At 39.7% G+C, this 26,750-nt stretch overlaps 3 protein-coding genes and 1 long non-coding RNA gene across 4 annotated transcripts; 3 read left to right on the plus strand and 1 right to left on the minus strand.

Annotated features, from left to right (window-relative positions):
- Nucleotides 1-561: 561 nt before the first annotated feature.
- rps23 (ribosomal protein S23) lies at nucleotides 562-3,385 on the minus strand (the record flags this gene model as incomplete). The annotated part of the gene is made up of 4 exons (XM_038696131.1): nucleotides 562-750; nucleotides 1,189-1,309; nucleotides 1,854-2,013; nucleotides 3,238-3,385. Coding segments are annotated over 4 exons (576 nt in total), but the record flags the coding sequence as incomplete, so codon positions are not given.
- Nucleotides 3,386-11,674: 8,289 nt separating this feature from the next.
- atp6ap1la (ATPase H+ transporting accessory protein 1 like a) lies at nucleotides 11,675-14,221 on the plus strand. Its single transcript, XM_038697782.1, has 3 exons — nucleotides 11,675-11,721; nucleotides 12,251-12,488; nucleotides 13,732-14,221. The coding sequence occupies exons 1-3, from the start codon at nucleotides 11,678-11,680 to the stop codon at nucleotides 13,978-13,980; spliced, it is 531 nt and encodes a 176-aa protein (XP_038553710.1). The 5' UTR covers nucleotides 11,675-11,677; the 3' UTR covers nucleotides 13,981-14,221.
- A 258-nt stretch (nucleotides 14,222-14,479) lies between these two features.
- Nucleotides 14,480-22,269, plus strand: pde12 (phosphodiesterase 12). The gene is made up of 8 exons (XM_038697292.1): nucleotides 14,480-15,704; nucleotides 16,818-17,245; nucleotides 18,037-18,142; nucleotides 19,104-19,248; nucleotides 19,359-19,437; nucleotides 19,557-19,679; nucleotides 19,843-20,048; nucleotides 21,587-22,269. The coding sequence occupies exons 1-8, from the start codon at nucleotides 15,139-15,141 to the stop codon at nucleotides 21,704-21,706; spliced, it is 1,773 nt and encodes a 590-aa protein (XP_038553220.1). The 5' UTR covers nucleotides 14,480-15,138; the 3' UTR covers nucleotides 21,707-22,269.
- Nucleotides 22,270-24,118: 1,849 nt separating this feature from the next.
- LOC119886389 lies at nucleotides 24,119-25,705 on the plus strand. Its single transcript, XR_005441482.1, has 3 exons — nucleotides 24,119-24,229; nucleotides 25,318-25,511; nucleotides 25,625-25,705. It is a non-coding gene; the product is annotated as an uncharacterized LOC119886389 (long non-coding RNA).
- The last annotated feature ends 1,045 nt before the right edge of the window (nucleotides 25,706-26,750 follow it).

Here is a 26,750-nt window from a genome sequence, read left to right on the forward strand (position 1 = left end):
GGTGGCAAGACTTAATCATGTGTGTTGACTCAACAAGGATATTAAATGTTATCTACAGGATAAAAATATTAAAAAGCAATATAGAATGTCTAAGAGTCTCACATTATATTCTATTATTATATATTTTAAATTGTGACCTGGCACTTGTTTCCCTTTATTTAATGACACTTCCACCATAAATTGGTGCAGAAAAGGCATAAAGTGGAGCAAACATTTTCACCAGAATACAGGAAATTAAGTGTTCAATGCTCAATCTTCGGGTGTGGCTTCACACAGTTTCTGGGAGGAACATTCACTAATTAGTTAATTACTCTCCACATGGCTTTTTGTTACCTGGGAAAATAATTTGTCATTCAATTATGTGCATTTTCCATGTTTTTAAATAGAAACAAACAAACAAAACAATATTCAGGGAAAATAGCAAACATCTTTTTTGATGGGGGGCAGAAAGGGACCTGGATAATGGATAGGGGGGCGCTGGCCCAAAAAATGTTGAGAACCACTGTTCTAAAAAGTAAAATTTGTGAGCGAGAAGCAAATGAGAACACGAAACAACCAGGCTGTAATTGAAAACCTGTTTATTTTATTTTCTGCCTCGACTGTTTATGACCTGGGTCTCTCCTTCTTGCCTTTGTAGAGTGCCAGCAGGGACACATTGGCCACCTTAACGACCTTGAATCGTACTCCGGGGATGTCTCCTACGGCGTGACCTTTACGTCCAAATCCTGCCACCAGAACCTCATCGTTCTCCTGCAGGACCGGAAAGAGATCAGAGAGGGTGGTCAGAGGGAGATGAAATGCAAGGAGGAAATGAGTGACGATAACGTCAACCTGTACGGCTAACTGTAATTTTTTATTATATATATATATAATCTGATCTTGGACAAATATGCAGGATGGTTTAAGCAAACAAATCTATACATTGATTTGGGAAGTAACTCCGGATTAAGTTACCTGCAGCTTCAACACATTTTAGGACCTGCAGACTCACTACACCAATGCTAAGCTGCATGAAGACATTTGAGAAAGCTCAGAAGGAAAATAGTTCTCTCTGGCTGATTTGAACCTGGGAATGCAATTAGTACGCTTAGATTTCCTGTAGCTTAACATAACACCATGTCTTCAGCTGCTGCACAGCAACTGCTCGATAGGCTGTAATTCAAGGATTTATACAGGGCGGGCATTTACCTCGATGAAGTTGAGGCAACCATCGTTGGGGACGAAGGCAGTGATTTTCTTGCCGTTCTTGATGAGCTGAACCCTCACACACTTCCTGATGGCAGAGTTGGGCTGCTTAGCCTCAACACCACTGCAGACAGAAAACAACGCTTTAACTTAAAATTAACCCAGAAAATAGTTCAAACTGGAATGAACTGTCAGGAACGTTTTATGTTTCATAAAGATCTATCCTGTAAATACCCTTTGCACTGCAAGTTGTATTTTTTGACACATGCCACTGCTCATCACGGACTCTTAATTGCTGTGGTTTTCATTCAGTGTGTGATGCCAGCAGTTAATCAGTTAACAGAAAAAATAAAATGACACCCACGTTTGGCTTAATACTTCCAAATCTTCCAAGATTAAAACCACGAAAGTGATCATGATTTCGATCCAGCACTAAAAGACTCAATTGCAATACTTCACAGAAACATTTCAACAAGGACTTCAGAACTTTCCAAAAAGGTATAATGGAGAGAAGAGGTAAACGCTACCATTTTCCCAGCTGGCATCCCAAACACCAACCAGCGCTTGTATGCCAACACCTACAAAAATGACTAGCTGTTTGTCTTGGTGTCGAGTAATTATCACTTCACCTTCAGTATCAACTGATTGGCAGGTCTCTTGGTACTTACACTTTCTCAAGGACGATGCCCTTGGCGTGGGAGGCTCCTCCGAAGGGGTTAGCCTTCAGTGCTGTGCCCAAATGGGCCTTCTTGTACTGTTTATCGTGCCATTTCTGCTCACGGCGGTGGTTACGGAGCTTCCTGGCTGTGCGCAGACCACGACACTTTCCTGGAAGACAAAGACCAGCAGGAAGTTAGGAGTCAATGCAGGACCACTGTAGCTCTCAGATGATGTGGAATTCAACAAAGCTTTCTTGGATTATATTTTGAAACATCCATGTATATGTAAGCCACAGGTTTCTACAGCAGAACAAAGATTGTTATAAAGTGCAAAAGAAAAAAAATGCTTTCTATTTCAAAAAAAAAAGTACAGAAAGATGTTTCCCTTAAATGTTAAATGTGGGCTATAATGGCGTGAGTGAAAACCATGCTATAAACAAGATCATCTAGTTTTAACTGTTAAAATGACCACAGGCAGTCTTTGAAGGGCTACAGAAGTCAGTTTACATCTGAGCCGTACTGAAACCGTTTCCTCACTAAAGACCAAAATTCTCCCACAGGGGTCAATGCAAGTGCAATAAATGTCAGGAGGCAATTAAGGTTTCCAATGATAAGTAGTTAACAGGTTAAACGTGTTCAAAAGTAACTGGATTGTAAATGTTATACATGATGCAAACTGGGACTAAGGCAACACAAGCAGCATCGCTGTCTACTGGCAATGTCTGTCACATACAAACATGGCTTATTCTGATTCTCACCAATTACAGACTTACAGAAGTTGAAGACTAATAATTACTACATAAGAGGCACAAACTGAGAGAACTTGAGCACAAAGCAGCAGACTGACGTGTCCAGTTTAGTAACGTTACATTAGTAGTGGGACTTACTACAGCTAGCTGTAACTTTGCCTAGTCAAGCCACTGCAATATACTTTAATGTTCAATCGCGCAAATGTCCTTTGCAGCTATAAAAAGGTAACGAAGCTTCACGTTTCAAGCTACGAGCGGCGTTAACATGTTGCGGTTAAGGAGCCTTACGAACACCATCTGAGACCTTCTCCATGATATCAGCGGAACATTAGTTATTGTATTGTTCCGTTCTTTAGTTTAATAATAACGTTATAATATTAACAACAACAGTTTGAAGCGTAAAAGGACCGTATGCTAAGCTAACCATGCTAACACGCAGCTAGTGCTTCGCGGACATGTTATGGCCGCTCCACGTTGCGGGGAAACAGAACCGTCAAAATGTTCCGTTTTTCAACTGACTGTGAATTTCTACCGTTACAAACACATCGAAAATAGTTCGTAAGATATTCATGTACGACACCGATATGAAAAACCACCTCTGTACACAGAATAAATCGGTATTTAGGATGAAGTTTGAGCTGTACCCATGATTGCAGAAGCGAGCCTGGGATGGAAAGGAAGGACCCAGCATGCACCGCGGCAATGTCTAGTCTGAGGACCCCGGACAGGCCTGACTATAGAAAATGCCTGACTGAAATTATCACAGGAATGGAAAACAACGGTGATTTCAATTAAATATAGTGATATTTTTTAATGCAGAACAAAAAAATGTAATAATTTTGTTACCACACTGTGACATCCTGTGACTTCTATATATGTATATTTTTCAAGGTTACTCCAAACCTTTAAGGCTTTTTAACATGATTTGATTTTTAAGCATTAAACTATGAGTATGTTGTTGTATTCAATTTAATTTGTCTTATGTAAAATGTTGGTTTGACCTTTTTTCTATCATCTTATACTTTATTGTATTTTACTTTACTCACTACTTTAGTGCTTGGATTATTTAACCGAGTGGTTCTCAAACTTGCTCACATCAAGGACGCCTAAATTGACATTAGACCACGGACCCTCATTAGAGAGGATTTTGTCCCAGGGTACCCTATCTAATAGGATTTTTGCTTTTAGATGTTTTATTACAAAAAGTGTATGAAATCCATGATCCATGTAGTCATGGTGTACTTATGGATGAAATTGTAGTCAAAATAAATGATTCCTCTTTTTGCTGGGGACCCCCTGGAGCCCCCTCATGGACCCCTGGGGGTCCCCAGATTTTGGGAACCACTGATTAAGCCTACTGTCTCTGAAAAATCTGTATGTTGTTCTTAAAATGTTGAGTTCAAAAAATGCAAGATGTTTGATGCCAATATGTCGGCTCATCAATATAAAAGGGTAAAAAGAAGATCTGATAATAATATCTTAGTAGTTAGTGGTTTTATACATACACACTGCATTAGTGAATTTTGACCAATATATGTACTGATCAGAACATTTTAAAGTGTAAAAATAAACTTGTGGGAGCTCTCTATTAAAAATGTAATAGCAGTGTAAGTATTTTAATTACTTCATGTAACTCATTACATTTCATTACTTTTGATCACTGTTTTCAACGGTTTCTAATCATTGAAACTCATTTTGAAAAGACAGCTTGAGATGTAATTAAGCTGGCAGTCGAGTGGTGCTGCGAATTCAAACATGAGAATCAATGAAAAGCATCAGAACAGCATCAAACTTTACTTAATAGCTGTGGCTGGAAATGAAAAAAAGGAAGACATTGTGCACATGAAAAACAGACAAAGCAACAAAATGAGTATTATTCAACAAATAAGAATAATAACAAGAAGAAGTTTTATTTATATAGCGCCTTTCCAGAGCTCAAGGTCGCTTTTCATGGTACATTTTAGCTGAGCTGTTTACAGAAAATATTCAGCTGTAACCCTCAAAGTAATCATAAACATTTTCATAAGTAGCTGTGATTTAATTACACATTTTTACCAGTAACTGTGACAGATTACATGTAACGAGTCGCTACCCAACACTGTTCAATTAAAAATTTCTTAATATCTTCAGAACTTATAAACTTGAAACAATGAGTTGAATGAATGTACGGCTTAGTTCAATAAACTCATTAAATTAAGCAGACTTCACAGCATGCACTGTATGAGAGTCTCTCCAGAGAGGTTAGTTTTGAATTCAGTCCCTCTTATAACTGGACAAACTGGGTAGGAGCAATTTTATATCCTGTAGTCTTTGTTATAACTCTGGTACAAAGCCTCCCCATCAGCAGCTGTAAGTTCTTTATGACATTTTAAATTAAATTAGCTTTACTTTAATAAAACATATATATTTAAGTTAAGTTAATGTTTGATGCTTTCCAGTTCAGTTCATGTTATAGTCTCACAGAGCCACCAGCAAGGATGTAAACTCTTGTTTCCCTCTGTGGTGCACAAAATAGATAAAAAATAAATAAGTGTATCCATATAAGTAGATGAAGAATGTACATATATTTTGTACTATCTGATACATATGGGTGAAATTTACCAGGTGTCCTGTCAGTGCATTCGTCATTGAAACGACCTTTATTTGGACTGAGCTGAACTGAAAAAGAGAAAATGTCTTTGACCAGTCAGCAGGGCTCTCTCTCTCTTTTAACCCTGTCTGTCGCTGCTCTGTCCTGATTGGCTGATTCGTTTGTCTGGAGGGGGGGGGCTTACAGACGGTGGGCTGATTAAAGTAGATTATGAGGGGGAGAGGGGAAGAGACCAGTCTGGCATCACACTCTGGTCACCACAGCTATGGCTTCACGATGGAAACACTGCTGCATCCTCATCCTCTCTCTCCTTCTCCTCCGTCTACAATCGTCTGCCTGCCTCGACGGACAACCTGCTGACAGGTAGGTGAAGAGACAGAGAGACATGTTACCCTTCATGAAACAATCTAATGCCTGGTGTTCCTGACCTCTCCTGACTTTTTAATCTTTGACTCTTGACACGTTCAGCTCAAAGATTACTGGTGTGTTTCTGGTCCATCAGGACCTGTGGGTATTTTCATTGACTGTGTTAGTTATTTCTTTAAAGTTGCAATTACTGATTTGGTGATTTGGGGGCAGAGGAACAAGATGAAAACCCAACATGGACACATTATCACCTTATTAAGTAGTTATGGCAAACGTGTAAACAAACAGTTACCTACTTTAACATCCAGCAGACATGATCACCCCATCGGAGTCGTGGTTGTGTCCACCTGATCTGGTTTGGTCGCCACCAAATCCTGGGAAAAAAAATATCTGTTTCTTTAGCTGCTGGATGGTCCACCAGATGTTGTAGTAAGTGAGAATTGTGCAAATGTTGGCATTGGATCAATTTATCATAATCTGGGGTTTTGCAGAATCAAGCAACATCAACATTCTTGACAACGATGATGTTGCTTTACGTCTGCAGATGTTTTTACAGAGTACTGCTGATGGTAGAAGGGCGGGAGAATCTGCAAAATCTCCTAATGGCTGAGAGCCACCCCATCCTTCATGACCTGTGTGTGTATGTTTGTGTGTGTGTGTGTGTGTGTGTGTGTGTGTGTGCGTGTGTGTGTGTGTGTGTGTGAGAGCTCATGATTGTATGATTATATAATCAGTGCAATCCCACAATCCACAGTTCTGTGGTCTGACCCAGCAGACAAGAAGAGCTTTTTGGATATAGGGAGTCAGGGAGGATTTGACAGCTCTGACTATTGTTCTCAAAAAATACAAAATACATTTATAATACATTATGTATGGGCTGAAAAAAATGTTAAACAAGTTTTGTTCTAGATCTTCTGAGAGGAGTGTCACCTTGAGAGTCTGAACGTCCCTGGACTTTCAGAGTTGAGACTACTCTGATTATTTTTCACTTCATAAGGCTACATGCTCCTCGCTCACAGACCAGAGTAGAAATACTTCACATTTTGCCTGTGAAACAACAGTGTGTTATGTTTGCCATCCCTCAAACATACCGTAGGAAATGTCAACTACTGTTCAATCCTCTGTTATGGTTGTGGTGTATAACATATGTGCAGACACCACATGTTAAAGGCCACACATGCTTAAAAACGGACACGGGCACAGGCAGCAGTTATTGGGCCACATAATGTTTGAGCTTCACGCACACAGTCTGAATTGACCCTTGCTGACATTATAACAAACTGTACATTTCTCAGACTATGGTGACCAAAAAGTAATTTAATTTTATGTGTGAGCAAAAATGAAGTAAAGCCTATTACAAAAACCTGCACACGAATTATTATTTTTCCATCCCTGTTCTGATGAAAAAGAGTAGCTGAGTTTTTATGTGTTAAAGTTTTAGTATAAGTTTTCATGGCTTCACAGTTTACAGGATGTAGCTCAGTTCTTGTTGTTGCCTCTCTCGATCTGTGATGGAAACATCGTCAGCATTCTTTACATAAAACCTGAATGTGCTGCATGTGATTATAAAAAGTAATCAGAGCTGCTGTTTGGTGTTAAACTGATTCTAACATTAAATCATCAGACCATTCTTTCTCTCTGTAATCGGGGTAAGAGTGGGTCATCTGGCAACAGTATATCTCTGTTCCAGACTGATCAATCTCCCTGTAACCTTAAACACTAATCCACAGGGTGAACGACTGGGTCACCGGGCTGCACAGATGCATTCTGGGTACTTGAGACCTTATAGGTCCATCTCCTGGTCATTCATGCTCCCTTCACTATTTCTTACCTTTTGTATTTTGTATTTGTTTAGGGTAATGTTTAAACCCTTAATTCATTTGTTACTAAACCTTTAATCCTAAACCAACAATCATTATGTTTTTTTAATTTAACTAATGGTAATTTAACTATTAATTTAAAGACAAAGTGGGTGAGAACTTTCTTTGCTACCCTTCAGGTTCATCGTGCATAGCACACCATATTATTTTAAGTGTTTATTTGTATAATATACCATAGCTTGTGTAACAGTGCACCACTTTCCATGTGTTAGTAGCTTCATGTTGCAGTTCACAGTTAAGCATATGAGAATTTAAAGTAAAGACCAATCTTTAATCTGAATAGAACATCTCCTTTGCTGTTGTAAATGCCCACTAAATGACTAACAGCATGTGAACATAGTTTGTTTTTTTTGGATTCAGCCATATTTCTTGTCACATACTATAAAATGATGATATTAAAAGATTTTGTGATTTTTAATTTGACTTCAAATTTGCTGACTACTATAAGTAGTGTAATAGCCGCACGAGTACAAATGAATAATTTATAAAATAAATCTAGCCATTGAAAAAAACTGACTTCAAATTGTAACACCATCAGGCTCTTCTGACAGATAATAATCTATGTGAGCTATCTGACTGCAGCGAGATAATTTATTGTGTCACCTGAATGTACAGAAAAAAACTAAAAGAAAATACTGATTAATAAAATAAATATAATAAAAGAGAGAATTGTGTAAATGAAAACAGAGGACCCTATGTGAGAGTAAAAGTGGGCGAAAAATTATGATTATTATTTTAGTTATTTATTGATCCTCCTGTCACTTCTATTTACAGTGCTGCTGTCTCTCCAGTCTATGGTAAGTGCCATCAATCCATCTATCTATCTATCTATCTATCTCATGAAAGAACTCATTTGGTTATTGACTTTCTCTCCAGATAAAGGGATAGCACAGAGCGATGGAGGGGTGTGGATAGAGGACCGTTTGGTACCTGCAGACGACCGATTGCAGGTAAACTCTGAGTGGAGGAGAAAACAGCAGCGTTCACCTCACTGTACTGATTTTTTACTTACAGGTGAAGAGTGGTGGTAAAAATACAGCACCACAAATCTTGCATTCAGAATTGGGCTTAAGTTAAAGTAAGCAAGCGTCAGCACTGACATTGAGAAAGAAAGTCTAGTTTCACTGTTGAGTAAACACTCAATGCACAGAATGCCTGAGAGCTGCACTGACTCATATTCTGTTATATTTATATATTGTGAAATGTCACATGCTACCTGAATTTTCTGTTTCCTTTTACATAAATAAAAACATTTCCACCATAAAATGGTGCAGAAACTTTCACCAGAAGGCAGGAAATTAAGTGTTTAAAGATCAAAATTTCTTGGAGGATTTCCCCCAGACCCCTCGCTCATACATCTCAGCATTGACAATATATTTAAAACACTGTTTAAGGATCTTGTCGTCTAGTTCTCGTGAACCTAATATTGCATATTGTGATCATACCTCTATGTGAATGAGACACACTGAATTGAATTTACATATGAAATTGTGTTTCACGTGATAAATAAGTATTTTCTTCTTGTCTCCAGCTTCCTATCCAGTCTCCAGATGTGTCACGGAGGAAGTTACTTCAGACGCCAGGAGCTGCACTTCCGTTCCCTCCCCTCAAGGTAGCATTGTTGTCTCCAGACAATTAACCAGCTACTGTAATACATACAAATAACACACAGTCAAAACAGTATTTCTGTCCATCTGGTGTATAATCTTCAATCAAATTAAGTTTTCCTCCATTATCTACACCTCCTTACTATTAAATTTTATTGTCTAAACAAGATTGATGGTCATAATTGTTTAGAATTGGCAATTATTTCATTGTAGTGGTTTTGTACTAGGAGCATTTTTTCACTTTTGAAGATACTACGCTGGCAGTTTCCCCTGCTAGGCTAAGGGCTAAACATGTCCTTGCCTGCACCTATTTGTACTGGACACACAGATATTAAACCATTATTCATCTTCTCATCTGACTCTGGGCACGACAAAAAACAACAGGATTTCACAAATCCTCACAGTGTGGCTTTAACAGATATCCTCCCCCTCTGTAAATAACTGGAATTGTTGCTGGTGGTTCCAACATTAGGATTATAGTAGCCTGTAGCTGTAGTTGATTATAACCACATGATTATTAGATATAGGCGGCAGTATGTTCATAACACAAAGTAAAACACACATCCTATTTGCCAATTTGTGACTCTGAAAAGTTGATACTGGAGTTTTATTTTGTGGATCTTAGGGAACACATTCCGCCCACCATTGATTGAGTTGACCACCAGAGATTGTGTTTTTGCTCGCACGGTGCTGTCTGATAATGCTGTCTCCGTCTGCACTGCACAGTGTCCAATAATGTTGTTATCTCTGCCTGTACGGTGTTGTCCAATAATGTTGTTGTCTCCGCCTGTACGGTGTTGTCCAATAATGTTGTTGTCTCCGCTTGTACGGTGTTGTCCAATAATGTTCTTGTCTCCACTTGTACGGTGTTGTCCGGTAATGTTGTTGTCTCCGCTTGTACGGTGTTGTCCAATAATGTTGTTGTCTCCACTTGTACAGTGTTGTCCAATAATGTTGTTGTCTCCACTTGTACGGTGTTGTCCGGTAATGTTGTTGTCTCCGCTTGTACGGTGTTGTCCAATAATGTTGTTGTCTCCGCCTGTACGGTGTTGTCCAATAATGTTGTTGTCTCCGCCTGCACTGCACTGTGTCCAATAATGTTCTTGTCTCCACTTGTACGGTGTTGTCCGGTAATGTTGTTGTCTCCGCTTGTACGGTGTTGTCCAATAATGTTGTTGTCTCCACTTGTACAGTGTTGTCCGGTAATGTTGTTGTCTCCTTCTGTATGGTGTTGTCCAATAATGCTGTTGTCTCCACCTCTCCTGTGTTGTCCAGTAATGTTGTTGTCTCCGCCTGCACTGCAAGTGTCCAATAATGTTGTTGTCTCTGTCTGTACTGTGTTGTCCAGTAATGTTGTTGTCCAATAATGTTGTTGTCTCCACCTGTTCTGTGTTATCCAATTATGTTGTTGTCCAATAATGTTGTTGTCTCCACTTGTACAGTGTTGTCCGGTAATGTTGTTGTCTCCGCCTGTATGGTGTTGTCCAATAATGCTGTTGTCTCCACCTCTCCTGTGTTGTCCAGTAATGTTGTTGTCTCCGCCTGCACTGCAAGTGTCCAATAATGTTGTTGTCTCTGTCTGTACTGTGTTGTCCAAATATGTTGTTGTCTCCACCTGTTCTGTGTTGTCCAATTATGTTGTTGTCCAATAATGTTGTTGTCTCCGCCTGTAGGGTGTTGTCCAATAATGCTGTAGTCATAGAAACAATAGCAAAACAATGCACAGCATTTACAGACTGAACCTTTCACGGAAACGGTGGTGACTTGAACTCACTGTTGTGTACGCAAGTGCACTGCACGTTACTGCCTTTTAAATACAGCTGTATTTACATAGGCACCAGCACCAATTGCGAGAAAACATACCTCAAAGCCCGTTTCGAGGAAACATGTCGTTAAATCCAAAAACGTAAAACAGGTGCAAAACGTTTAGAGAATGAACTACCCCAGGGTCCTGTTTCAGAAAGCAGGCTTAACAAACTCATAATTTTAACTAATCCCACTTTCTGAAATGGGGCCCAGGTGTTCAGTAATACTGTTGTCTCTGCCCAACCAGGTGTTGTCCAATGGGGAGCCCTGCTTCCTGTTCCAGGCCAGGAAGCTGTCTGTCCGCTATGAGAAGGAGAAGCAGCTGGACCTGACGGAGAGAGCCTTTTCTCCTCATATACCTGTCGACACCAGCCAGTCCATCTGCCGACAGGACAAAGCCACGTTAGTACACCTGTCTGTCTGAATGGAAAGTCTGTCTACCTGTCTGTCCTTTAAAAGCATCAGAAAACATAAATAATTTAGATTTAGTTGTTTTCTGGAGAAACATCTCATAACATAGCTCAAACAGATATCCCTCCTTCTCATATGTCTGAGAGAGCTGTAGGAGATGTAGGCAGATAAAAAGCTGTTATAAAAATAAAATTGTTATTCCAATAATTGAAACACAGAATCCAAAAGACTATTGTCCAATTTAGAGACCATTACTGTAGGTCTAGTAAATACATCCACAGAGATATGTCCGAGGTAGGATGTTGATGAAAAAAGTCCAACAGCTGTTTCTTATGTCATTCCAAATCCAAAAATATCACATTACCTCAAGTCTTTTGTCACTAAACTCTGACCCTCTGTCCGTCTGTCTGTCTTCAGGTTGGTCATGAGGTTTGGGGATGTGGAAAATTTGAGAGGCCTGTCCATCAGGTCAGTCATAATGCAATCTGTCCAATCATGTGCTAAAATGCAACTTTATAACGTTAATCAAGTTAAATGTGTGATCAGATGTTATATTCAAGGTCACACTGACAAGTCAGATCCATCTGTGGAGTTTTCTTGTAAAGTACATTTACTCAAGAAATACACTACAATTTTGAGGTGCTTATACTATACTTCTACTACATTTCTGAGAGAAACATTGTACTTTTTACTTTCTACTTTTACTTAATTGCTATATTTAGATTAGATTTTACACATAAAGTATACAGTATGATCAACTTATGGCATATGATGCATTGCACAGATTAAAGGCCCCACAGACCTCTCAGGTGCAGTGTTGTATTTTTGGGTGCATTAGCACCTCGTGTAGGTCAGTGGAATAATGTGACACCATTGGCAGGAATGTGTAAAGGTTAAAAACTGCACATGGTACCTTTAAGGCTTAAAAGTCTACAGCCATGCTAGCACCACCTGAACAATTAAAGGTAAAGGTCTCCTCTCGTCCCTCTGGCGTCAGGCTGCAGCTGTCCAACACTTTCTACGAGTCTTCGGGTCAGTGGTGGTTCTCGGTGGACAACGTCTCTCTGCTGTACAACACCTCTGAGGAGGCTGTGTTCAACGCCAGCGATGTGTACGCTCCATCCTCCTCCTCCTACCACTGCCTCCATGTAAGTAGCCTGAAGCGCTACAGCGCCCTGCTGCTGCCCAGCACCGACCACGCCCACCGCTGGTCCATCACCTTCACCAACTTCCAGGTACTTGTCCATTTACCCAGCTAACTCATTGATATCTTAAAGCTAATATATGATTTACCATAGCTGCAGTTCGATCAATGACATCTGGAGAAACTATCTATTTTTATTTTTTATTTCAGGTTTATCGAGCAAGGGCAATCTGTTGTCCCTGAACTGGTGGTAATATGTCACTCTAAAAAGATAAAAGAATGAGGCTATAAATAATACATACAGATTTAGCCCAATACAATAAATTACAACAGAAGTTTAGCCTATCTAAACACTAATGAACCAGACAACCTCATATGCATAGCTCAAGAAGCACAAACAGGCAGAATAGAAAAGACAAGATAGCAGCAAGTGTCTAAATTTAATGTTGACTGTGCTGACTATCTGTTAGCCACTTCTTTAAGTTTAAAAGAGGCATAAGTTTTAAATTCATCCATCTTTAAATTGATCCTTAACTAAACCCCTCCCTCAAATAGTGAAAAGCCAATCATGACATAGCAATAGTAAGCCGTTCCAAAACTAAAAGCACATGAGCAAAAAAAAAAGGGGGTTGCTTGTAGTGATAAACCCGCAGAAAAGGATTCTGCATTTTGCCTCAGTTCTGCACAGCTTTAAAGCTTCTTTCAGCTTCTTGTTCTCATCGTGTTGTTTTCAGCTAAAGCGGGCAGCTGTTTCAGGTAAAAAAGCTGAAAAAGCTCTAAAAGTCCACAGTACACTACACAAACATAGTGGTGAGCCATGGTGAACATAGTGCAGCGTTTAGCAGCCAAAGAGACAGATATTTCCCTCAGGAGTTGGGAGACACCTAAAAGAGAGCTAAAAGAGAGTGCACATTGGACTAACATTCATCAGGTGGACACAGACACGACTATAAATAAATGATAATGTTGCTCTGTAACTCAGCGTAAATAAGTAAACTGTTTACTAACAGGTTTGCTGTGTCAACTTAAAAGGTGATATGTAAGTGTTCACGTCTTATTGCCACTGGCCCTAAGTGACCAAAATAATCTGTTGTGTCATATTTAAGTAAAACTGACCAAAGCTTGGGTAGTTTTATGTATTTATTGACATGAAAATGGATATTTATGGAATATTTCTTGACCCTGACTCAAAAAACAAAACTATTTGTTTCACTGTTTGTTTGGATTTGAACTTCACTGTGTAAGAGGATGAATAACAATGAAGCTAAATTTTACACACATTATGAATCACAGTATGAATTTTATCTTCTTTATGTCTCTCATGTCCTCCTCAGATTCAGGCGTTCAACATCACCTCTGGTAAATTTTCTCCTGCGACTGACTGCGCCACCTTTCTGACACCGGCCATCCTGATGGGCCTCATCACTTCCCTCATCCTGCTGCTGGTCCTGGCCTACGCCCTGCACATGGTCATCCACCTGAAACATATCGAGCATGACGACGAACACAAGGACGACGTCTACTTCCCCCAAAACACTGAACAATGCTGTGTGGAAAACTTTGCTGAGAAAAATATTCTGTAGAGAGATAATTAGACACTTCAAAAAGAGTCACAGCTGATTTGATGCTAACAACTGGCACCAAACCTCTGGTGTGATGGTATACTTTCAGCTCAGGATCAGATTTTTAAATATATATTTCTAGTTTTTTTATTTGCCTATTTGTGAGTTTCTGTAGGCCTATTTGTATTTATAACAAATTTAATAAAAATATGGGTAAAAAATATATTTTGTTTTGTTCCGTTTCCCTCTTTGTAGTAGGTAATTTTCCACCTGGTTTCATTTCAAATTTTGCTTTTTACAAAGTCTGTTTAGTAAAATATAAAAACAATAATCAAATAAACCTGTTTAGTGTACAAACAAGCCGGATGAATTTCATTAAAATGTATTGGATATATATAGTCCACTCATGCAAATAATTATTTTGATCAAAACTCAAATAGTTTATTTCATCACATGCGCATACTCTTGAGGCTGTGCAAAAATGCTAGTGTGCAATAAAGAATACTTAGAAGTAAAATAAGAATTAGACTTGTAGAATTGTATTTGTATTGTATATAAGATAAGAAGATATAACTTTATTGATACCCCACAGAGGAAATTCACATTGGCAAAGCAGCACAGGGGAATGTGAAAAGAAAGGCAAAATACAATAAATAATATCAATACATAATAGAAATACAAAGAATAAAACTTTAGCATAAAAAAATATAAATACATGGAATAAATTATGTAATATTGAATAGTTTGGGTCTCCATGTGAATAAGACACGATTGGTGTAACTCCAGTTCTGTCCGCTGGGTGCCAGTAAAGTTGTGTAAAAGCGTTGAAGGAACCATATTGTACACAAGAAGAAGACGCACATGCTGATTTCAGAGAAAGTACTGACAGATAATGGACCAACTTTTGTGAAAATAAAAAAAGTACACGTTGTTTAACGCATCGGGTTTATTCGCGAAGCATGCGTGCTATTAAGTTTTGACTCAGAGAACTGGAGGCCGAATTAAAACTCGCCATTGTGCCAGTTTTCTCTCCGGTTTAGCTTTGCTGTGTAGCATCCTGGCTAACCGGTGTAGCTGTAGGACAGATCACAACCAGCTGACTTCAGGACGGGGACCCCCCCACCTGCCGTTGACCGTGTAGTCAAACCCTGCCGTCCTCTTGCTGCCGCCTGGGACTTCATGTTTAACCACCTCGCCGCTGCTCTTACGCTGCTTCCCCGCCGCCTGCTCTCTTCCTGGCCGAGGACTCTGACCAGAGCCTGCCGCCTCCTCGGCAGGATGGATGCGGCCGTGGTGCGGTGCCTCCCCGGGGAGCCCAAACTCACCATCTCCTTCTCTCTGGACGGCAGCCACAAGCAAATGCTGCGGGACCAGGACGAGGCTCTGGGAAAGGTCCTGGCCCGGATCTCCAACAGCATCACCAAGAGCCAAGGGAAGGCGAAGAAGTCGAAGAAGAACAAGGGAGCGTGTGAAAGCACCGCGGAACCCGCCGTGGTGAAGCTGTACTACGGAGGGGACGAGGTGGCCGACACGGTGCTGAACTCTGAGGCGTGGCAGGACGGAGCCGTGCTGCAGGTGGGGGACGTTAAATACTCGGTGCAGAGGAACGCGCCCACCTTCACCACCGCTGAGCTCCCGGTGTCCCTGCTGGCCGGATTCCCCGTCTGTCCCAATCTGGAGGTGGAGTTTGGGAACCTCCAAGACTGCGAGTTCACGTGGTATAAAGAAAATGCCCCAGACACAAGGTAATAACACTGAAACAGTAGATATATTTACAGAATGAAACTTGCAGTGTGACAGTGTGTTAAATCCTAGATCAGTTTTTTTCACTATAGTTCTGTCCTTAAGGAGCACAATGACAGAATGTATGATTATTTTGGTCATGGGTTTCATACACTTATGTAATAAACCACCTGAAAGCAAAACATCAGATGGGTGATCCTAGGAAAAAATCTTATGATGGGGTCCTTGACAAGAAAAAGTTTGAGAACTCCATGTCCAGAGTCTGTAATCTGCAATATAATGACAGGGTTTTCTAATAATCTGCTGCCTTCATGTATAAAACAAAACATTGTTACTCACTCCCACTTAGGGGTTTGACAGTGAATCATTTTTCTTAATTTCGTTTTAATCTTTGTAAGTTTTTAATCAGAACACAGCCGATAAACAAGCCAATAAATGTTTAGTTTATCACACACACCATGTATGTAAGTAACAAGAAACAGCAGTACACAAATGCCAAAGAAATATTTGATAGTTTGATATCACTGATAATTTAATATCTTTTGATGGCGAGTCGAACAGAACAGACAGAAGAGGAAGCACCTGACTGATAGTTCTGAAAAGCCGAGATTATCAAATAAAAGTTTATTTATTGGTGTATATGTTGGCTCGTAAGTAACAAGAGGTACATAAAAGACATTTGAGGTAAACTAAAAGCAGGTTCTCCATGCATAGTTTGTTCACCAAAGAGCACTGAGTTTATCTTTACATTGTAAAATGTCCTGCTGAGCACACATTTTGGTCACATTTAGAAAACATACTTGTTTTTTTTTTAAATATATAAATACTGGCTCATACATCATCATCATCATCATCACCATTTTAAACTCAGTATTAATGAGGGTATGTGCCTCAGACATCCAGCATCAGCCAGGCTATAATCCAAGGTCGTGTCTACTCTGTCATACATTTTGTCAGTTTGACAATGAGACAAATCAGAGTGATGAAATGATGGACTGTAGAAAGTGTCACCAGAGCTGGGCCGAATAAATTAATCTCAGATTTAATATAAATCAGTTAAAGACGTTATGGGACATGCAGCACCTTGGTCCTTATTTTTCTCTTTTTTGTTGTAGCTCTGAAGCTGCTGAAGCAGTTCCGGGTCAGGACGGCGGTTGGACAGAAATAGGCTGTGGGAGAGTCCACGTCCCGTCCAATCAGGACATCGGCTGTAGGCTCAAACTGCGCTGCATACCTAAAGATGGAAGACGCAGTGGCCCGGCCAAGGAGCTGGTCTCTGTGGGAGCCGTAGAGGCCGGCCCAGGCGTGTGCACGTTCGACAACAGACACGCGTACACTATCAAAGAGGCGGAGTGGCCGGCTGTGAGGGTGGTGTCGTACAACATCCTCGCTGATGTCTACGCCCAGACAGAACTGTCCAAGACGGTGCTTTACCCGTATTGCGCCCCCTACGCCCTGCAGCTGGACTACAGACAGAACCTGATCAAGAAGGAGCTGGCTGGGTACAACGCCGACATCATCTGCCTGCAGGAGGTCGACAAAGGTAAGTAGTGCTGAAATTACTTAACAATTTTTAAAACTGTTTTCATTTTGGCTGGATTTGTTATTTGCCAACGTAATTTTCAGTCAACACAGAAGCTGTGGCAACAGTTGTTTATGTTAATCAAATAAATATGTTGATTTAAGAGTTATGTCTCTAAGTCGTCTTACAGGAACCTCAACTCAACTTTATTTATACAGCGCATTAAAGTGCTTTAATGTAAACACAGATTCTGTACAGATACAAACATTTTACCATCACCTGTCAACATTTTGGTGGAAATGTTTCTGTTGCTGTATCCTGGAAGATCATATTGTTATACATTAATCCGACAAAGCTCTGGTTGGTTGATCATTTCTCCAACCAGGAATCAATCAACATATAAACAGACGGAATCTCTGAAAAAATCTGAGATGTGGGCAGAAATTCAAAGCTCTTAAGGTTATTGGTAGTTAAGAGAAAATGCTTTCACTTAACAAAACTCAAGAGCTCAAAAGGTCATACTTTAGCAGTTTAACTTTTAACAATTACACTACAAGATCCTCTTAGTAACAATACATGTATAAATTGTGTCTTTGTGGTGTTTTATCTTAAATCTCTTATTCAATTTGAAGAGATCAGTTGGCTGACATCTAATTATATAACATGCCTTTTAATTGCTTTCAGTTGTAATTGTAATTAGCTTGTGAGAATCTATGCTTAAAACGTTAGGGTCTCTACCTTTATGCAAAGTACCATCATCTGGTGGATATGTGAGTCTGACAGACGTACTTCATGTTCTCTGGACTCTTTAGGGGTGTTCATGGACAGTCTGACTCCAGCTCTGGATGCTTTTGGTCTGGATGGCGTTTTTAGGATCAAAGAGAAGCAGCATGAAGGACTGGCCACTTTCTACCGCAGGTCAGGTCTGCAGGCATCCAGAATCTGGAGAAAATTGTTGTCTGTGTGTTTTTAGTGTTGTCTGGTGCGGCCACAGTTGGGTGTTCTTGTTCTGGGCACTCAGGATTTGATCAAGTCGTCTTTCTTAGGGCACACGAGTGACGTTCCCTTGCTGCCAAATTAACAAATGACACACATGGGCCTTTATGTCGTAGGATAAAACTGGCTATCATTTAAAATGTATTGATACCCAAGCCAATATGTCAACAAGCGGTGGCAACATTTACTCCTTTCTTTAAATAAAAAAATAATTAATAGCAAAATAGTGGATATTAAAGCATTTCATACATTTTTGCAATTTGGCGCCCCTGCAGTTTCTACCGCGGTGTACAAGTGCAGTTCGTAAATAAGAACAGCTGAACGTGTACATTTGTTCTTGCATTACTTTTTATCAAAAACTAGGGAGTGTACAACTTTGTTGATACAGCCAAACATCAAATGTAACTGCTCCGTATTTGTATAGCGCCTTTCGAGTCTTTTCGACCACTTTTACACTACATTGGCATTCACACACATTCATTCACTGAGCTCAAACAGAAACTAACATTCATACACTGGTGGAACAGCCACCAGAGGCAATTCTGGGTTCAGTATCTTGCCCAAGGACACTTCGACAGGAGCCGGGGATTGAACCGCCGACCTTCCGATTAACGAGCATCCCGCTCTATCTCCTGAACCACAGCCAGTGCAACTACACAAGACATAGAGAACCAGCTAATTTACTAGTCTAAGTCCAGCCTTTTAATTCAGGAAGCTGACACCAACACGTGGAAGTAGGATAAAAAAGCCATCAGACTGGCCCCGCCCCCACAGAAACACCCACCCATGCTGCAGTCAGACTCCTTTCTTGTCTGTGACAGAAACTTGTAACTACAGTACGATGTAAAATCCAGGATTAAGTCAGATGAAAATGTCTTTTCAGGTCAAAGTTTCAGCTGCTGAGCCGTCATGACATCGTGCTGAGCGAGGCATTGACCTCTGACCCCATCCATTCTGAGCTGTTGGAGAGGGTTTCTGCAAACGGCGCTCTGAGGGACAAGATACTGCAGAGGTCCACCGCCCTGCAGGTACTGCTGTTCACCTGCTGTATTTACTAAGAATCATTTGGAAGCAAACCCCCTCTTCATGGGTCAGCTTTGTGAATCTGTGTTCTGACACTTGTCTTCTTTCTCTGCAGGTCAGTGTGCTTGAGGACCTGAATAAACCAGGCAGGAAGGTCTGTGTGGCCAACACTCACCTGTACTGGCACCCGAAAGGTAGAACAACCCTTTCCTCTGTATGAACACACCTGAGTCACTGATGTAAGAGAGCAGAGTGATGATCTGTATCCATAATGTATGCATTCCTAAAAACAGAATTAATTTCCTTTTTGAAGGAGGGAACGTTCGCTTGGTCCAGATGGGCGTGGCTCTGCAACACCTGAGTCATGTGATCAGCGAAGTTGCACCTGGAGCCCCTCTGATCTTTAGTGGTGATTTTAACTCCATCCCTAACTCAGGTAACTCTACACCAAAAGGCAAGGCCCCAGTAGCCTAGTCTCTGCCAGCGTTCACTTTTTGTAATTTAACAGTGTTCATAGGACTTTTGATCTTTAAAAGTACATTTCCTGTTTTGATGCGAGCTGTGTGGCGTCATTGCTGATCTTCTCTTCCTGTGTGCAGGTGTGTTCAAGCTGCTCAGTGAGGCTGTGGTTCCTCTGCAGCATGCAGACTGGAGCAGCTCGGGGCCAGAGGAGTCCTGCAGTATGGAGCTGGTCTCTGCCTTCCCCCCGCTGTTGAGCGCCTGCAGCCAGCCGGCCTACACAAACTACGTGGGAGGATTTCACGGCTGCCTGGACTACATCTTCATACAGCCGGACAGCATGCAGGTACTAATACTGACGCTGATACTGCTAATATGAATACTGATTACTCATACCTGCCACATAAACACTACATATTACATTAAAGTAAAGTCTCAACATCCAACTTGATGCGTTACATTACCGAACATTGTTGCAAATCTAGGTTTTTATTTTTTATTTGCGTCTTTATACTGTAAACATTTGCTCATTCTTCAATCAATATGTTGCATCCTCTTCATTAATTTTAAACACTGGATGGCTATACATATTTTACATATTTTCTATTATATTCTATTATATATTTATGACTCTTGACTTGTACAGTAGTTTAGGCATCACAACACCAAGTCACATTCCTTGAATGTGAAAATCTACTTGGCCATAAACCAGTTTATGATTTCTGGTACTACTGTTACTACTGTTACCACTACTAGTACAAACACTGCTATTGTTATTACCACTAATGCTAATTGCAAGTAACACTGGCAGTAGTAGCAGTGCAATGCAGGTACTACTGTTACTACAACTGCTATATTTACAGTGGATAGAAATGCAACCAGGTTATTTGAGGGGTTTTATTTTTTATTTTTCCCCCTCAAAGATTTCAATTTGTTTTACAATTGAATTGTTCACATTATAGGTCACATTAAAGGTGGAAAAAGTTCTCACATGATTTATCTTTGTCTCATTATTTTACATCCACAAGAACCTGGCATTTTAACAGGGGTGTGTAGACTTTTTCTATCCACTGTATGTGTTCTGTTGTCGATGAAAAGGTCCAGACAAGCTCCATGTTGGGTTCTTACTGTTACATTAAAGCAGCTATAACCAATATTTCAATATTAACCAGGATTAGGTGACTACTTGTAAGTGAAAATGGATCGGTCGTTGTGATAAACCCACAGAGAATTATCACCTGACTCTGCAGTTTGCCTCGGAGCTCATTGTTTTAGTTGTTCATGCCGAAGGAAACTGATTTGATTCACTTATCAGCCCTAAAAAAGCCGTCTTTACGCTGCCTGCTCAGCATCATGCTGCAGACAAAGTTAGAGATGGGCAGATGAACATAGTGGAGCATTTAGTAGCTAACATATTAGCTAGTTTCAGCTAAAGTTAGTGGAGACCAGACCAGAGGGTAAATATTGTACTTACATTTGCTAGATGGACTCAAACATGACTTCAATTTAATGCTATTGTTGCTCTGTATCTGCTAGATGTGTAAATAAACATCAGCTATTTGTTTAACTTAACTTAATGTTTGCTTTAATCTTTATAAGGTGGTGATAGTTTATTCTAAATCAACATGCTCACAGATCTGTGTGGCGAAAACCTAAAACAGGAACTACAGTAGATTCTTAATTGATACATGACAGGCAACGTTAAAGTTGGTCTCAACGCTTCAACCCTTCCTCTGCTGAAGGAGGAAGTAGGAAAAATATTTTATCCAGCAGTTAAACTTTTTAAAATGAACAATATTTGCATATTCTTGGATAAATTTCCCAATGAAGGAGGAGGAGTTGATCCTAAACAAGAAGCTAACATGCTGCTGTGTGTCTGTGCAGGTGGAGCAGGTGATTCCTCTGCCCAGCCACCAGGAGGTCACCACCTATGAGGCTCTGCCCAGCGTGGCTCACCCCTCCGACCACATCGCTCTGATCTGTGACCTGCGCTGGAGCCCATGACCTCTGACCTCCAACCACCTGGACAAAAGGCACGGGAGAACCGGACCATCAGTTGCTCCTGCAAATACACTCAGACTTTGGATTTCTTTGCCCTTGAATGAAGTCTGAGCGTTGAAACTTCTCCTGCAGTGAGAGAGAACAGAAACCTGGACGAGCAGAGAAATTATTTCACACAAGAGAACTGTCTTAAATTACAATATGACTGAAGTGTTCATATTTTATTATTCACAGTACAATAATTATTTCATTTTAATCACTGACATTCAGTGTTGCAGTTGCTACTGGAAAAAGTAATGAATTGCACATTGCTTGTTTACTTGGTACGTACTCTAACAGAAAGTCGCACTACTGCATCATACTAGGTTGATAATTATTGTCAGCCTGAGCTCATTATCAACAAAGGTAATCTGACTCTTGCTGGCTTCTTTACACAATGGCATGGTTATTAAATAAATATTAACATTTTAATAAGGGTATTTATTATTACTGTTATTTTGCCCCAATAAGGTTGCTCAGTGGTCCTTTAAGTTTTTTAAATAAAGAGTCTGCAGCATTAAAGTCCACACATGACTCTTTGATTTTAATTCTGATATGTCTAAAAGGCAATAAGAGAACGTGTCCATTGATACGGTAACGGACAATTAAGGTGCTCTGATTTCTGGTGACTGTTTGTTTCGGTCAATTTAAAAGCGCGTCTCTCAGGGCAAAATATCCTCATCTCATAATCCTGGTGGTCTGATCCTGTCATGGAAGAAAAAAGCGATGTTACAAAAATAAAAATACACTCAAATAGAGATATTTAGTAAAAGATGTCACATCTTTAAATTTAGAATTATGAGAAATCAAATATTTGACTAAGTCGATTTATAAGTTTGGTGATAAGTCAAAATCAGATATTAATTAAAAATTTTAATTCAAGCTCTTTTCGACCCCAAAGTTTATGATTTTGATACCTTCAGCCCGAGACGAGAGGAATGTCTCCATTGATGAGGTATCACACCAACAAAGATGTTAACGCGGATGTAAAACCGGAAGTGGGTGAACAAGCTGTCAGACTGTCATGTTTTTTCCTCATATGTAAATGCGGTGTGTAGACGTCGGTCATCCCCGAGTGCGGTTCATCCTCTTTCCATCGCCACGCTGTTTTTCTCTGATTGGTCAGAAGTGGTGGAGCAGGAGTGTTTGGGACATACCATAGTGTCGAATGTCAGGGGCGTAAAGAAAAATTTAAATAAAGGTTACTGAATAGGTGGGACAGTTGTGACGATATAATACATGTAAATAATAAATAAAAAATAATAAACATTTCTCACATTATGTTTGTATACTTTAAGGACATTTTAGTTTTTCAGTTAAGACTCAGGTGTAATTTAACACCCCCGAGTCAGTAACAGCTGTGAGAGGCACAACATCAAGTTCACCAGACTTATCCACACAGACCGGAAACTGGATGATTTGGCCTTTAAAATAAAAGCATAGACATTTTTGTTGAGTGTCACAGTTTAGAAGGAGCATTCAAATACAAATTTAAGAAGTAAATAATTAAGTTTCGATATAACAAGAAAGTTAAATAAACTAATGACAGAAAAGATAACCATTAGTGATCTCAATTTAGGATTTGGCTTGTTGTTGCTATTATATAAAAACCAGAGAGCTTATCTCAAAGTTGTCTCCTTATAAGATAAGTTCTGTGTGTAGCATGAAGGGACTACAAACTTTGTTTTCTTTATACAAGATTGTGTTGTATATTTAATAAAATAAAGAAACCACCTTGATACCCTATATTATGTATTAGGCCTATATATTTATACATCTATGTAGGATGTTACTGATTCGGCTTTTATTTTTATTTTACATTCCTCTGCTGCTGTGTCAACCTGAATTTCCCCTAGGGGAGATTAATAATTAATAATACTTCTTTTCCTATTTTATAATGCTGTTCTATTTTATAATGAGTATGGCATTTTGTATAAGTGGTAGATCTTAGATTTAAAAGGACATGTATTTTTTTAATCTGGGTGATTGTAATTATTTATTGCCTTGTTGGGTTGCATTTTTTGAAAGGTGGGTGGGGATCAAATGCCTTTTTTGTCCAGGACACTTCAAGCCAAAGTAAAAAAAATAAAAATAAAAACAGTGCTAAGGCAGAGTGATAAAAGTTTTGTGTTGCATTATTAACATTGTGTTCTGTGTTAAAAGTTAACCAATAAGATATGGTCCAGTAATCTTTGAAGAAATTGCAATAATACTGTTCAGGCTGATGAACTAGTTAATAGAACTAAAGGTCAAAAGACTCTCAATTGATGAGTGATTAAAAAACATTGTTAAAACGACTTGCTGAAAAGAAAGTTTTTTAATTTGAAACTCTGCACCGGATCTTGTTTGTGTCACGTTGTCTCACTTGACGCTGATCAGCTGGACAGGAAACCAAACAAGGAATTCGGATTTAAACAGTCTTACGTGTCATTACCAGAGTTTCAGTGATTCAGAAATCTCCAGGAGACTTTACGTGAACGGATCCCTGTAAGTTTTCATCCCTTTTACTCACTTTCACACAGACAGAAAACAGGAAAGAGGATGCTATTTAGTTAGTAGGCGGTTTTTGTTTAACTGCTGAATTAAGTCAGCAGCAACTTAGCTAGCTTAGCTAACGTGGGTGAGCTAACTACAATCACTGCAAGTTAATTTGTGTCACAGTTCAAAACATGAGCACAATCTGTATTTATCTCCGGGCTGGTAACATACAGCCTACCCACGTTCATTCATAAATTACCGCAGTTTACGGTAGAGAAAACACTGTATGACTGTGATGCTAAATTGGCTAAGTTAGCTGCTGCCGCTGAGCCCCCGTTTTATCGTCTGTGTATGTTGCAGTTTTGTTGCCATTCTAAAGAAACTTAAATAAGACAAGTGCACTAACATGAGAGCCAGACTTCATTGAAGAATGACTGAACTCTTGTGATCTGAGGTGACGCCTCAACTTACAACCTGAATACGGTTCACAACACTTTGGTATTGCAGGTTAAAGTAAACATTTGCTCTTCTACTAGCAGTTAGCGGGACTTTAAACGTTGAATATGTTTCAGAGTCAGAACAATCAAATTAATTTAAAGTTACTTGAATTGGTAATCCACCACAGAAACCAGCATGTCAAATTTGATGTTATGTTCTCACAGGGGCGTCGCATAAACATCTAGACCCTGTGTCCAAGCATTTTCTATGGGCCCCTCCTTTTCATCCATTCATCCTCACATTTTGCTCCCTGATTCTGTCAGCAAAGCAAAAATACAATCCTACTGACACTGTTTTTGTTTTGGTATTAAAATATTTTGTGCCTTGCAAATAACACTTGTGCATGTCGCTGAATTTACTTAGCGACGACTCCCAGTCTGTTTTCTGCCGCTACAGTTGCTTTTCACTCGCGTGTTACTTTCAGTAAAACATCCACCTTTTTGTCGGTCCATGGGGGAAAAAAAAAAATATATATATATATATCTCGGGTGTGGTTCTTCATCTGTAGTACATCATTCTTTTGCCAGATCTTGTGCAGCTGTCGAGTAGACAATGTCAAAAACGTTTGCCTTCATCAGTCACTCCTCTCTCCCCTTCAGGCTGTTTGCTGTCTCTTCATTGATGAGCTTTGGTCACCCTGGTAAGGTTTGTTAACGGCAGAAGAATGAAGGCTTTGATCCTGGTTGGGGGGTACGGGACCCGGCTGCGACCGCTCACCCTGAGCGTCCCCAAACCACTCGTGGACTTCTGCAACAAACCCATCCTGCTGCACCAGGTGGAGGCACTGGTCAAGGTACAGAGAAGGCCTGAACACACGTCCTCAGACTTTACTGCTGCCTTTTCATTTTGAGTTTATTGAGGATAGTTTTTCACCTTGTGTCTCTCTCTCTTTCTGTGTGCGTGCAGGCCGGGGTGGACCATGTGGTTCTGGCGGTGAGCTACATGTCGGATCTGCTGGAGAGAGAGATGAGAGTCCAGGAGAAGAGAGTATGTAAAACAAATCATCACACTGACACACTTTTACAGCCGTGATACACATTAGCACACTGCATGTTTTAATATTGTACAGGAACACAGCAGTTTATTCACCTTTGAGGGCTTTTTCCTGAAGGATCAAGTCACACATTCCACAAAAAGAAAACATTTTTCAATGAACCACAGCGGTGTCAAGTCATGCGGGTAGCTTTTGTTTATTCTCAGAGATTTGATCTCCACCACATTACAAGAGAGATGGATGGAATTTCATTGTCTCTCAAAACATCGAACAACATGACATTTAACTCTTCTCGACACTTTTCTGCTACTCTAAATGCTTGATTGACAGTCTATGTTGTGAGTTAGTGAAAGTGAAGATTACATTAACGAATCCCCATTTCCCCCTTTTTATTTTAAATGCCAGAGATCCATATTTATTCATCTGTGCGCTCAGATTTCCACCTTCCACCTCCTTTTTACCTGCTGTATGACTCCTTGAGAGAGTCATTTTTACCTTTTGATAAAAAATCTAACGAGAGATATATTTTACAACACCTTTTTTATTATAAATCCAATCCGGGCAAGATAAGTAGTTTATTACTGTAATAATTTGTGAATTAATAGATTAGTGAATCACCAGAAAGTTAATCACTAGCAATTTTGATTAATAAGTAATAATCTGGTTACTGCTTCTACAATTTGAGGATTTGTTACTTTTCTCTGTTTTAAAATTGTTAATTGAATATCTTTGGGTTTTGGTCACGTAGTTGGACAAAACATTCGAAGATGTCAACTTGAACTTGCGATGACCACAATTTTCGTTGAAGTTAGGGTCTTCGACTGTGTTAATTGTTTTGTTGGAAAAAAATAAATAATAATAATCATTAGATTAATCAACAGTGTAGACAGTTGTTAGTTGCACCCCTAAAGTGGTTAATATTAATACTAATTATATGAAGAGGGGACTTGTGTTGGTGTCAACCGTAGAATATTAAAGGCTTGTGATTATACTCTGAATTTTTCGTCTTGGGAATCTGATAAATTAAAAAGTGTCCTG

The sequence above is a fragment of the Micropterus salmoides genome, unplaced genomic scaffold, assembly GCF_014851395.1.
Source record: "Micropterus salmoides isolate LMB-PRFRI ecotype aquatic unplaced genomic scaffold, ASM1485139v1 Ms_hic_scaffold_4, whole genome shotgun sequence".
Taxonomy (NCBI): Eukaryota; Metazoa; Chordata; class Actinopteri; order Centrarchiformes; family Centrarchidae; genus Micropterus; species Micropterus salmoides.